A 13,720-nucleotide genomic window follows, 5' to 3' on the forward strand; every position below is an offset into this window, starting at 1 on the left:
TGCAGCCACCAAATAATCAAAATAATGCTGTCATTTTTTTTTTCTTTTGGTTTGAGAGTGATTAAATCTTCGTTAGTCACAAACAACAAAGTCACTTTCATATAGTGTGCAAGTTGCAACCACAAGAGATTAAAAAGTAGCTGCAGAATGTGTCATCGTCACTAAGCCATTTTCAAAAACTGCATGTAAAAGTTCTAGACAACTTCCAGCCTTCATGTAAAGTTGATATGGGGCATTAAAAAAAGCCTTGAAGAAAAGCTGCAGGAATCCCAGAGACTGCAGGAGATTGGAACATTGCAGATGCGCCATTTGCATCCAGCAGTCCGTTTGAAGTGGTTTTTTTTTTTTTTTATATCAGCTGCATAAATCGACAAGGTTGCAGCACTACGACTTGTCATATCTCACCTCCTTTTTTTTTTCCACTGCGTGTTTTAATCTATATTTAGCTCCCACGACGGCCCTAGGCTGCAGCTGAGAGGTGATGACACGCGGAAGTCACGTTTGTGTTCAGCCTCATCCATAACAGGCAATGTTTAAAGACTAGGAAGAAAAGCTGCAGCAGTGTCTGTTTTAGCCTTTCTCCCGGTACATCCGTCGATAACTTATTCATGCCGCTAATAGAGCCGCTCCATTGGGCAGGAGGCCTCATTACGGCTCACAGATGACTATCGATCCGCAAGCAAAGAAGACTCACACAAAACACAGCTTTTTTTTTTCAAATGGAGCGTCCACCTTTTTTAGCGCTAACAACTTATTTTTCAGGTGAAGGAGCACTTTGTTGGGTTTATTGGGTCTGAGATTGTCAAGGGCTAGTTGTTTGGAAGTAATGTGATTGTATTTTGACCATGGGATTGTATCAGATCTTTAACTAACTTAACTAACTTAACCAACTAAAACAATAAAAACCCAAATAAATAACTAAACTAGCTAACTAAATAAATAAGTAAATAAACAAATAACTAAATAAATGATTTAATAAATAACTAAAATAAATAATTGAATAAATAACTAAACCAAGTAACCAAGTAACCAAATAAATAACCAAATAAATAAATAACCTAAAAAGTAACCAAATAAATAACTAAACTAAATAATTAAATAAACAAATAACAAAATAAATAACTAAATAAATAACCAAAATAAATAACTAAACTAAATTATTAAGTAAATAAATAACCGAATAAATAACTAAATGACTAACTAAACTAAATAACTAAATAAATAAACAACCAAATAAATAACTAAATGACTAACTAAACTAAACAATTAAATAAATAAGCTAACCAAATAAATAAATAAATAAATAAATAACCAAACAAGTAACTAAATAAATAACGAAATAAATAAATTTAACTAAATAATTAAATAAATAACTAAACTAAGTAACCAAATAAATAAATAAATAAATAACCAAATAAATAACTAAATAAATAACAAAATAAAAAAATTAAACTAAAAAATTAAATAAATAACTAAACTAAGTAACCAAATAAATAAATAAATAAATAAATAAATAACCAAACAAGTAACTAAATAAATAACGAAATAAATAAATTTAACTAAATAATTAAATAAATAACTAAACTAAGTAACCAAATAAATAAATAAATAAATAACCAAATAAATAACTAAATAAATAACAAAATAAAAAAATTAAACTAAAAAATTAAATAAATAACTAAACTAAGTAACCAAATAAATAAGTAAATAAATAAATTATTCTGATACCAGCGTGGGTTTACAAAATGTAAAAAAAATCTTTTTAATTAGTCTTAATGCAATAAAGCTTAATGTTGTCAAAATACATGATTTCTATTAAGTAATATAAAGTCATTTAGCCATGTAATTTTTTGACATGTAGATTTTTATTAAATTTTTTAGCCAATCATTCAGTCAATTTACTTTTGTGGAGGTGTTTTTAAATTATTTACCACAATAATATTGAATAATATGCCAATGATTAGATGATTTATGTATAAATATGTTTGTGTAGCTGAAAATTGAGGATTTTGTAATCCAGATAACTCTGTTTCAGATTAAACTGGAGCTTTGAGATGCAAGAAAGAGGACTGTTAAGTTTCTTATGTAGGAGAGTTAATCCTGGTGAAATGTCAGACGTGCAGGATGTAGACACAGTAACTTTATCAGGAACAAATGCTGCAGCTGATAATGCTAATCAAGGCCAATGCCATCCAGTGTGAAAGTACTTCAGTAGAGGGTCCATCGTGGTTTGACTGGAAATAGATTGTTAGATATTTTATAAGTAAAACATGATCAAAATGTATCCATTCATGATGATGATAATAAACAAATAAAAATGTTAAAATATTATTATATTGTTCTAGTAACGCTCTTTAAAACTGTAGTTTAATTAAAAGCTCTCAAAAGGAATATTAATTTTACCGACTTTATAATGTTGTACTGTCTAAAATCAATTTCATGCCTGAAGACTTTCATTTTTATTGTAGTTTTGTTGTAATAATCGTTAAAAAAAATACAAAAAAATGTGAATGCAATGCATCTAAATTACAAATAATCACAACAATTAAAAATGTCAAAATATTATCATGATATGGGCACAATGAACTCACCCACAAAGTAAATATTCTCTGATGGAATTATTTGCCTTTAATTTTTCCGACATTTACTGTAGAAAATGCAGGACTCTACACAGTCGATTTGTGTTGAGACAACAAAAATGAATTGAGTGAACGTAATAATTTAAATTTAATGAAGTAGATTGAACCTAAAAGAATTAAGTTTTCAACATCTCAAGAATTGCATTGTTTCAGCTCAGTTTAAATTAGAACAAAGAATTTGAACAAGCTGCAAAAACCTTTGTTTTGAGTGTTATTAGCAGGTGAGTTTGCCAGATGCGCTTAATAAAATCTCGCTGACAGCACGTACATCTCCACGGAATTATTTTTTGCACTGCAGAACTTTTACGTTTCTGAAAACCATCGTTAGCCAACTAAGGTTGCAAGTTTCTTTGTTAGTTAGTTGATTTGGCATTTTCCAAATACATCGTTCTAACAAACATTTGCAAACTGCGTCACAAACTTGTACGTTTCCAACTACACCTCTACAGCAGTTATCCCCCATATGCTTTTTTTATTTGAAATGTTCCAGCATTTAAACTTGAAATGATTAAAAAAATCAGTACAGTCAGCTCTCTTAGGTGTAATTTGCTTTCAAAGTACTTTAACTGTTCAGTTTTAGCAATCTTCATATTGACATTTACGCTTCCATCGTAGTACACTTTAAAAACATTTATGCCATTTTGAACACAACCGTGGTTCATGCCGAAAACAATAACCTTTAAATAAACAATATCCTACTTAATAATAATAATAATAATAATAATAATAATTATGAAATATTATTATTAATAATAAATTATTATTAATAATAATATAAAAATAACAATAATAATAAATTATTATTATTAATACATTTTTGTTAATAATAAATTATTAATAATAATATAAATTAATAATAATAATAATAATAATAATTTATCATTATAATTTTTTATTATTATTATAATTGCAAATAGGATTATTTTCTTTTCTTAATAAATAGCCTACTGTAAATTATCACCATTAGCCTAACGATGTATATAATTTATATATGAGATTATAATATGTTAGCTAAGTGGTTTTATGTTTTAGAATATGGCATTTTCTTATTAATATTTATAATCAAAACATTGGCCCTATATGTGCCGTTTATATTCAAATAATATGGAAGCGAGTGCATGTTTTTACCAAAACTAATATTTGACTTTTTTAAATGTGTGTGCAAAACAATAAAATTTGCACAAAGAATTTTATTTTTTTCCTGAAGAACTTGTTGCTCCACGCCGCTTAGAGCATCATTGTGGATGTTTTACATTATAACTAACGATGGATCTGCGACAGTTATGGTTTTGGGAAACACTAGTCACCACATTGTTCTTTTCCCAAATGATGCATAGTACTAGCATAGTTCTGCTGCGAGTTCTGTTGTTGTTTGAGAAACGCACCCTTGGTTGACTATTGACTAGTCGATTATTAGGTGGAGCACACCCCATACATGCATACAATACAAAAAACAATTTGCGAATGTTAAAGCGGATATTGTCATATAATTCTGTTTTTGGCTAACATCCCGAAGCAAAGCTTAGTTCATTGTAATAATACATTCCTCTCTCAACCAGAGATCTGAACCAGTCTGACTTGTTAAATTCAACCGCCATCCCATCCATGATGAAATCTGCTGTGGCTTGAAACAAAGCAGACTACATGTTTCCTTTTGCAATTGTAGCTAGACCTACAACAAAGCATTCCACTTAGTGCTCTGCTTTTCCAGTAAACCAGCTGCCCTTTGTTTATAATGTGGGTCTATAGATCTCTCTATATGTAATCTAATCTTGGTCAGTGTATTGTGTCCTGTCTCGGAGGCTCCAGGAAATGCATTAATGTTAATGCATCCCGTTTGCAGCTAATAAGTCAGATGGACAGACAGACAGGTGACACCCAGAAATGATTAAACCCGGCCGAAGCGATAGATCAATTTGCATTAGCGTGAAAGTGAGAAGTGGAGCTGGAGAAAGAGATGGAAATGGTGGGTGTAAGGTCAGATGTGACTCACTGTGGTAATATGAAGAGTAAAAACGCAGATACAGCCCTGTGGCTCTGTAGTATTCCAGATCTGGGTTAAAGACGTCTAAAGGTTGTCTTACTTTTACGGTGGAAACCATGTGTGGATTTCTTTCGTGTTACTAAGCATAATGATGTTGATAACCTTTTTAGAAGTCAAAACATGTTAGGCAAGGGTAAAAATGCTAACTGCTAATGCTAATTCACGTTAGCACTATATTAAAACATGCGAGTAACATGAAAACAGTGTACATGCTAATTCATTCTAGCAATATCTAGATTTTTTTTTGTGACAAAAGTATAATGATGGTGTTGAAAAAAAGATTTTGTTTGCTTTATTATTTGTTTTTATTTTTCGTTTAATGTTAAAGTACACTGTTGATTCCAGCCTGATCTCACGAGGAAACTTAAGTATTTTACGTTTTGTCAGTTTAGTGGCTAATGCGTTCGAATTCGCGAGTTCAGTCGGCCGAAAATGTACGATTTTAAAAAGGAGGCGTGGCACCCAACTCCACCCCTAACCCCAACCGTCATTGGGTGACGAGCAAATCGTACCAAATTGTATGAATTAGATTGTTTGAATTCATACAATTAGCCACTAAATCAAAAAGTTACAAATTGCTGTGAGATTGCGTCGGTTGATTCTTATTCTTGACACCTTAAAATAATAATCCACGAAAGCTTAGTGACTTTTTTTTTTAATTTGACGATTCTGATATTCTTGCAATTTATTGGGTTTTTGTAAGACACAACATGTTAACCAAGAATGAAAATGCTAACTTCTAATGCTAATTTACATTAGCACCATATTATAACAAACCTGCTCGCAACATGCTATTTTATGCTAGCAACATTAAAAAAGTGTACATGCTAATACATTCTAGCTATATGTGTAGATTTTGTGTGACAAAAGCATAATGATGGTGCTGAAAAAAGGATCTTATATGCAATATTATTATTTGTTTACTTTTGCGTTTAATGTAAAAGTACACTGTTGATTCTTCTTCTGGAAACCTAAAAATACTAAGTCAAGACAGCTAATTGTGACTTTTATTGACATTTCTGATTTTCTTGCAGTTTCATGGATTTTGTAAGTCAAAACATGTTAGCCACGGGTAAAAATGCTAACTACTAATGCTAATTGACGTTAACTTTCTGTTAAAACATGCTTACAACATGCTATTTTACGCTGCCAGCATTACAAACAGAGTACATGCCAATTCATTCTAGTAATATGTGTAGATTCTGTGTGACAAGCATAATGATGGTGCTAAAAAAAGAATCATATATGCCATATTATTTGTTTTCTTTGCGTTTAATGTTGAAGTACACAGATTCTTGTTCTTGACACCTAAAAATAATAAGCCACGACAGGTAATTGTGACTTTTTTTTTCTTCTATTTGACATTTTGTGTCATTCTGATTTTCTTGCATTTTTTGGGGTTTTTGTAAGTCAAAACATGTTAGCCAAGGGTCAAAATGCTAACTGCTAATGCTAATTCACATTAACTTCATGTTAAAACATGCTCGCAACATGCTATATTATGCTAGCAACATTAAACAATGTATGTCCTAATTCATTCTAGCAATATTGTAAACTTATTATTTTTTGTTTATGTATTAAGTAACTAAAATAAAACTATAAAGACATAAAAAATATTAAATGCACGACAAAATAAAAAAATTACATTATATTAAGAATTAAAGATAAAAACTACAATAACATCTAATGTTGTTGTTGTTGTTGTATCTAATAATTATTGTGATGACATAGCAGTTTTTGTTCAAAGAGATATTGGTTTTATTGTTTAGGTTTTTCTTCAAGACAAGTTAATGCCATGATCCCTTTTTTATTTTTTTGTTAGTCCAACAAAACTTCAACTTAAAGCTCTAAATATTAAATAACAAAAATAAAATCACATTTTTATTCGATATGTATATAAATCTCATATTTATTTGTAAAACTGTTTTTGTTTCTTGCAGACCTTTTCTTCTTAAATAGTCAAAACATGTTAGCCAAGTGTAAAAATGCTAGCAGCTAATGCAAATTCACATCAACCTTGTTCGAACATGCTAATTCATGCTAGCATTGTGTTAAAACATGCTAGTAACATACTAATTAATGCTAGTTAAAACATTAGGTGTGTTGATACATGGAAGGAATATGCTAACATGTCAATTCATGTTAGCGATATGTTAATGTTTCACTAAATTTTAATTGATGCATTAAACAAACTAAAATTAAAAACAATAGACATAAAATGAGACTAAAGAATGACAAAATAATTAAAGTTATGAAAATAAACTTAATTGAAATATATAATATCACCAAATGTTGTTATTATCATTAAAACAGTAGTGGATATTAAAACAGTGGTAAAAATGCTAACAGCTAATGCCAATTCATAGTGTTAAAAACATGCTCACAGCATGCTAATTTACGCTAGCAACATTAGAACGGTGTAAGTGTTAATTCATTATTAAATAAAACTTTAAATTAGATATAAAAAGAGACAAAAGGATGACAAAATATCTCAAATTAAGCTATGAAAATAAAATAATTGAAATAAAAATGAAAAGCAACTAATTTTGTTATTATTATTATTATTATTATTATTATTATTATTAGCATTGAATTACAACACAAACTGTGGTGAAAATCACTTTTCAGTTAAAAGGATGAATCCTTTTATGTGTTATTTATGTTTTCTCTCAAAACGAGTTCATGTTCTGATTGCATTTTTTTTCTACAAATCTTGTTTGTCTTCTAGCTCGTCGATCTGACAAAAAAAAAAGCCAAAATTCGTATTCATTTGTTAAAGCGTTAATCTCGCATGCTAGTTGTGCGATATCAGCTCGTCCTGAAGGCTTTAACTTCTCATGGAGAGATTTAGTCCAGGGAAGTGTGATCATAATGTCATGACGTCCTGCGCTCTCGCTGACATAGAAATATGGATTATACCCTCATGTCTCCATCTGTCAGAGAAAATCCAACCGGATTTGGACTATATTTTGAGCCAGAGAGAATAAGTGGAGTTATACACACTCGCAGCAAAGTTTGACTCTCACATTTTTGCATGAGAAAGAACATTTAGCAGGATGGGAATTGGAAAAATTAGGTCAGATTTCAAATTAAAAGTGTGTATGTATGTACGCATGTAATTCAAAATCAAATTATATATTAATATATATTTATTTGTTTTTTTTTTTATTTTTTTATTGATTTTTACATTAATTAATTTTTATTTTTTATTTTATAAAAAAAAATATTTTATATTTTTTAATAATTTATTTATTTTTCATTTTTTATTTTTGTTGTTATTATTGTTATTATTTTTATTATTTATTTATTTATTTATTTATATATTTTTGTTATTAATTTAATTTATTTTTTATTTTACTATTATTTATGTATTTATTTGTTTTTTGTTATTTATTGTATTTATATATATATATATATATATATATATATATATATATATATATATATATATATATATTTTTTTTTTTATTATTATTATTTATTTATTATTTAATCTGCTGGTTGTTCTATTTTTGTTTTAAGAGATAACATAAACAAATATTTCCAGGCCTTTTAAAGTGTGCTTCTGGAAACCAGTTTAACAGCAAGTTTGTTCTTCAACCATAAAATGACGTTCCCCAAAACTCCCTTAAAGGAGAAACAGAACATGATAAAAAAAAAAAAAACTGCCCACTCTTCCTACGGTTTGATTCTTTTAAACAATGAATCAATAATCAAATTCTGCTGAAGGAGTCTTGTGATTCTGATTCATAATCCTGTTTGTGTTTCATTGCACAGCCTTCTTTTTGTCCCTGTTTTCTCTGCATTCAGCCGTAATCATCTTTTACAGTTTATTATCAAGATGAACAGGGGTTTTTGAGTTTATGGATGGCTCTTAATCCATTTGTTTTGCAGGAAAGTTTTTATTTTAGATGGACCATATTACATTTTTTCATTCTGAATGGTTGTATAATCAAAAGTATGTATGTATGTATGTATGTATGTATGTATGTATGTGTGTATGTGTGTATGTATGTGTGTATATATGTATGTGTTTAATGTAGATTGGTTTTTATATATATACTCATTCGTTCTGTGCACTATACCATTTTCATTATATAATTCTTTCAGCTAATCAAGTCTGTACATCATATTCTGTTATGCAGATCTGAAGAAGACTCTAGCTGTTCTTCTGGACAACATAATGCAGAGATTGTCCAAGCTGGAGTCTAAAGTGGACAATATCATGTACAATGGCACCAGCACCAACCTGACCAACGGCACCGGGACTCCCGGACCAAACCCAGTCAACCCTGAGAAAGTCAACGTGGCAGGTACAGATGCTGTTTCTGTTCATAATTCACTCTCTGTGCTCAAACGTTCCCTGCCAATCTTGCTAGCGAGCACTTCAGCACGTCTGTTTCTCCTTGACCGCCTGCCGTTTAAACACAACACTCTTTACACGTCACGACACACACTCTTTTATGCATCACACACACACAAACATGGTTTTCTTTCACAGTTTCTGCACTCTTTATTGGGTCCCATTGATTTTTCCTTCAGCTTCAAGATGATTAATGACTGTTTGTCGCCATTGAGGGCTGTAGTATGGGGTGGTAGCTTTGTAGTGTTTTGTATTTATAATGCCACATCTTTAAAATTTTACCACAATTATACCTCATTTTCTTGTCCAAAACCATTGTTGTAATAGTAATACAATGCTAATACTAATGCTGTGAGGTATTTACCACAGAAATACTATGACTTTTGGATATTTACAATGGTAATACCATGGTTTGAGAAGTTTGCCTGAGTAATGTAATTTTTTTTATTGCATTTATAGTTAATATATGCCAGTAATATAAGTATACCATACTTAATTTAGCCAAGTAGAACCACTGTGTTTCTGAACCATTGGTAAAAGTACATATACTATTATAACACAAAGAAATACAATGGCTTTTGGAGTTAAGCAATGCTAACACATCTAAGAAAATGCTAAAGCTATAATTTTGAGGTGTTTATCACAGTATCGCTGTGATTTGTGATTTATATTCAAGGCTAATACTATGTTTTGAGATGCTATGCCATGTTTACTTTTGTAGTGTTGCCATTGAATTTAAAAAGGTTGAATGCTACGTGTGCCATGTTTTTTTGTAACAAGTCTTTGAATTTTTAAAACATTGATACCATATTTTTACGTCCAAAACCACTGCGTTGAATTGGCATCAGTACTTATACCAAAGAAATACTGTGTTTTTTGGATCTAATTCTGCTAATACAATGCTAATGCTAATACTTTGAGGTATTTATCCCAGTAACACTATTATTGTTTGGGATATTTACAATGATAATATCACATATGCAAATGACATCATGTAACATCATGATTTGTGAATATAGACAATGCTAATACGATGTGTACGATAACACGGTAATACCATGTTTTCTGTTGTAGTTTTGCGATTGAATTTGAGAGCTATGGTTTGGGTGGTAGCTTTGTAGTGGCTTCTATTTTTTTTAGGGGATATTTACAATGATAATATCACATTTTAAGACTTGCCACAGTAACCCTATGATTTGTGAATGTAAACGATGCTAATGCCATGTTTTGAGACCTTTACCATAGTAATACCATGTTTACTGTTGTAGTTTTGGCATTGAATTTGAGATTCATGGTTTGAGTGGTAGCTTTGCAGTGGCTTCTGTTATTTTTTGGGGATATTTACAATGATAGTATCACATTTTAAGACATTTGCCTCAGTAACACCATGATTTGTGAATATAAACAATGCTAATACAATGTTTTGAGGTAATACCATGTTTACTGTTGTAGTTTTGCCATCAACAGCAACAATACTTGTGATTTGCTTTGTAGTAGTAGCTCAGTTGTTGTCCATTTTATACACAAACAGTGGAACACTAATCAAATTTTTCTGTGCTATCGTGTTCAGCTCTAGATGGAACTGTGGTGGATTTAGTTCCGCTAGTTGATTTTTACTACTTCAGCTTTTGCTTGTATGCTAATTTAGCATCATTTCAGATTGTGGTGATGAAACTGAGTTAATGTAGCTTGAATTTGTCAGAGTATGACTTTGCAGCATTGTCGTTTGATTGTGAGCTGCACGTGTGTGTTTGTGTGTGTGAGTGTGTCGTCTCTAGGCACAAAGCCATCTGTCTTGTTGACCAGATGACTGAAGTCAATGTCATGCTATGGTTGTTTGGATGTTTGCCATGGTTAAACTGTAGTGTTTGTGAGGTGCCATGGAAAATAACAAAGTAGAGTAAATGTATATTTAGCATTTACATGTACAAAACCATATATTTAAATACATTTACCACAGTGAAATCATGTTTTTGTACATTTGCAGTTATAACACAATGCTTTTAGAGAATAGATTACCACAGACATACATTACAAGGTTTTTTGAAAATAGCTATGTTTTTAGGCTATTACCACACTAATATCATGTTTTTTTTGTGTATGCGTAGTTATTTCATCATGAAATGACTATATCCCAGTGTAATGTTATGTTTTTATGCCCAAAACCATTTTATTACAATAGTACATTTACGTTTTTGTTAACGTCAATGCTAATTGTATGTTCTTGCACATTTACCACCATAATACCGAGTTGTTTAGAGTGCGTCCAATTGTAATTTTATGTTTAGATGAATATACTACTGTAATTCCATGATAATGTCATGGCATTAGGTATTAACCACAGTAATACCATGTTTTCTGATAGGTGTAAAGTCTTAATAACATAATTTGGAAAGGTTAATACCCTTAAAACCGTGTTATTCCATGTTAATACCTTGTTTTCTTATACATGTGTTATTATAATATCATGGGTTTTGCCCATTTTTCAGAATAGTACCATGGTATTTGTATACAAATGTTGATATAAGCGTTTCTGAACATTTGGTTCTTTATTTTCATTGTTTTGTTTTTAAATCTACATGTATAATTTACTAGATTAACCACAGTAATCCTTGCCTTTAGCATGTTTACAGTACAGTTGTAATAGTGTTTTGTTTTACAGTAATACCATGTTTTTGTACATGTACAGTTATAACACAATGGATGATAGATTACCATAGACATTACAAGGTTTTTGAATATGCTAAGTAACTGTTTTTAGGCAATTACCACACTAACATCATGTTTTTTTTTTTTGTGTATGCGTAGTTATTTTACCATGAATTTTGACTATATACCTGGGTATTGTGTTTTTATGCCCAAAACCATTATATTACAATAGTAAGATTACTTTTTTTGTTTTTAGCCATATCGATTGAATGTTTTTGCGCATTTACTATCACAATACTATGTGGTTTAGAGTGTGTGCAATGGTAATTTTATGTTTTGATGGATGTACTACTGTAATACCATGATAATGTCATTTACCACAGTAATACCATGTTTTCTGGTTTGTGTACAGTCTTAATAACATAGTTTGGATATGTTAATACCGTTAACACCATGTTTTCTTATACATGTGTGATTTTATAATATGGTTTTACCCTTTTTTTCAGAACAATACCATGGTATTTGTATATACATGTTTATATAAGCGTTTCATTTTGAACATGTGCTTCATAACTTTCATTGTTTTGTTTAAATCTGCATGTATAATTTAATAGATTAACCTTAATAATTCTTGGCTTTAGCATATATACAGTACAGTTGTAATTTTTTTTTGTTTTTTACAGTAATGCCATGTTTTTGTGCATGTACAATTGAAATACCATTGTTTTGGACATCAACCATGATTATAATACCATTTTTTGGTGAAATCTACATTGGAAATGGATGTGGTAATCATTTAACACAATGCTCATCAAAATACTATGGTGTCACCATGCCTTTACTGTAACATGGAGCCTCCTCAGTGCTTTTCTGTAAAGCTTTGTATGCGTGTGATTTCTGTCGCTTGACTTGATGTGTGTGCGGATGTGATCACCGTCTCTGACTCACTGTGCTTAATATAGGCCAAACCCCCATTGAGTCATGCGGCCGCGTATCGCTAACTCTCTCGCTCTCTGACTGCTTTTTTGACAGACCCGCTGTGATGACAGTTCTGGTGACGACCTTTGTTTTTATCTCAAACTGAGCTAAATTGCTTTATGAGACGCATTAAGGCAGGTTCAGTTACAGTAAGTGAAGGATACGTGTGTTATTATAGTATTAGGCTATTTGACTGTCGATGCTAACTTGATTTAGCGTGGACTGAACACTGCATAAATAATTTAGCTCTTTTCACCATTTGAAGCAACGCCTGATAAGTCGAGCATAAGTGTTTTACCAGATAGCATGTAACTATTGCTGGCAGACGATGAAAATGGAAATCATAGATATCCACCTTTCTTCTACACCCCATGGTGCTTTGCGTGAATTGTAGAAGTAACTTTCATTACATTGTAAACAATGAGTGAATTGTTTTTTAAACCATTTCTTCTCACAGTTCAAACATTGAAAATTGAATCAAATGTCCTTCCTCAGATAATCAATACTTTCTGCAGCAATGTTACACGTTTATACTGCATGGCTGTTGAATACTTTACACTTATTTAGAAGATGCATTTATTCAAAGCGACTTATAAGTGAGGATAGAAGAGCTTCAAATCATCAGAGAGTAGCAGTATATGAATGCTATGACAAGCCTAAGTTAGTTTAATAAAAAAAAGGTTTTATTCCTCCTCCCTCCTAGAATATAGAAAGAGAGTGTGTCCTACTGGTGGTTTGTCAAGCCCACTCACTTGCGTGAGGCACACTAAGGGGCTGATCACACTGAACGCACTTTGTTCTGAGGCACCCTTTTTGAATGATTTAGGCTGCATCCGAAACCGCCTACTACTCAGTAGGTATTTGAATTTAACCGTACTACTCGGCTGTTAGAAAAGAATGTTCTATACAGTATGAAGGTGAAGAGTATGAATGAAATTCGGATGTACTACATCCGCCATTTTGTTATGGTCATGTGCCCTACCTGCGTCAGTTGCGTCACTTCACTTCCATTCATGAACTCTTGCGGGACATTATGGCATAGCGCAG

General features: G+C 31.1%; 1 protein-coding gene across 2 annotated transcripts in view; it reads left to right on the top strand.

Annotated features, from left to right (window-relative positions):
* The window catches only part of mgat5 (alpha-1,6-mannosylglycoprotein 6-beta-N-acetylglucosaminyltransferase), a 114,530-nt gene that overhangs the window by 25,715 nt on the left and 75,095 nt on the right, over positions 1 to 13,720 (top strand). The window contains exon 3 of one of the 2 annotated variants that reach the window (XM_087303238.1): positions 8,794 to 8,996. In XM_087303238.1, the coding sequence (XP_087159364.1) occupies positions 8,867 to 8,996 (130 nt within the window). In that variant the 5' untranslated portion in view covers positions 8,794 to 8,866. 2 annotated transcript variants of the gene reach the window in all.

This window comes from Danio rerio, chromosome 22 (assembly GCF_052040795.2).
Source record: "Danio rerio strain M-AB ecotype USA chromosome 22, GRCz13ab, whole genome shotgun sequence".
Classification (NCBI taxonomy): domain Eukaryota; kingdom Metazoa; phylum Chordata; class Actinopteri; order Cypriniformes; family Danionidae; genus Danio; species Danio rerio.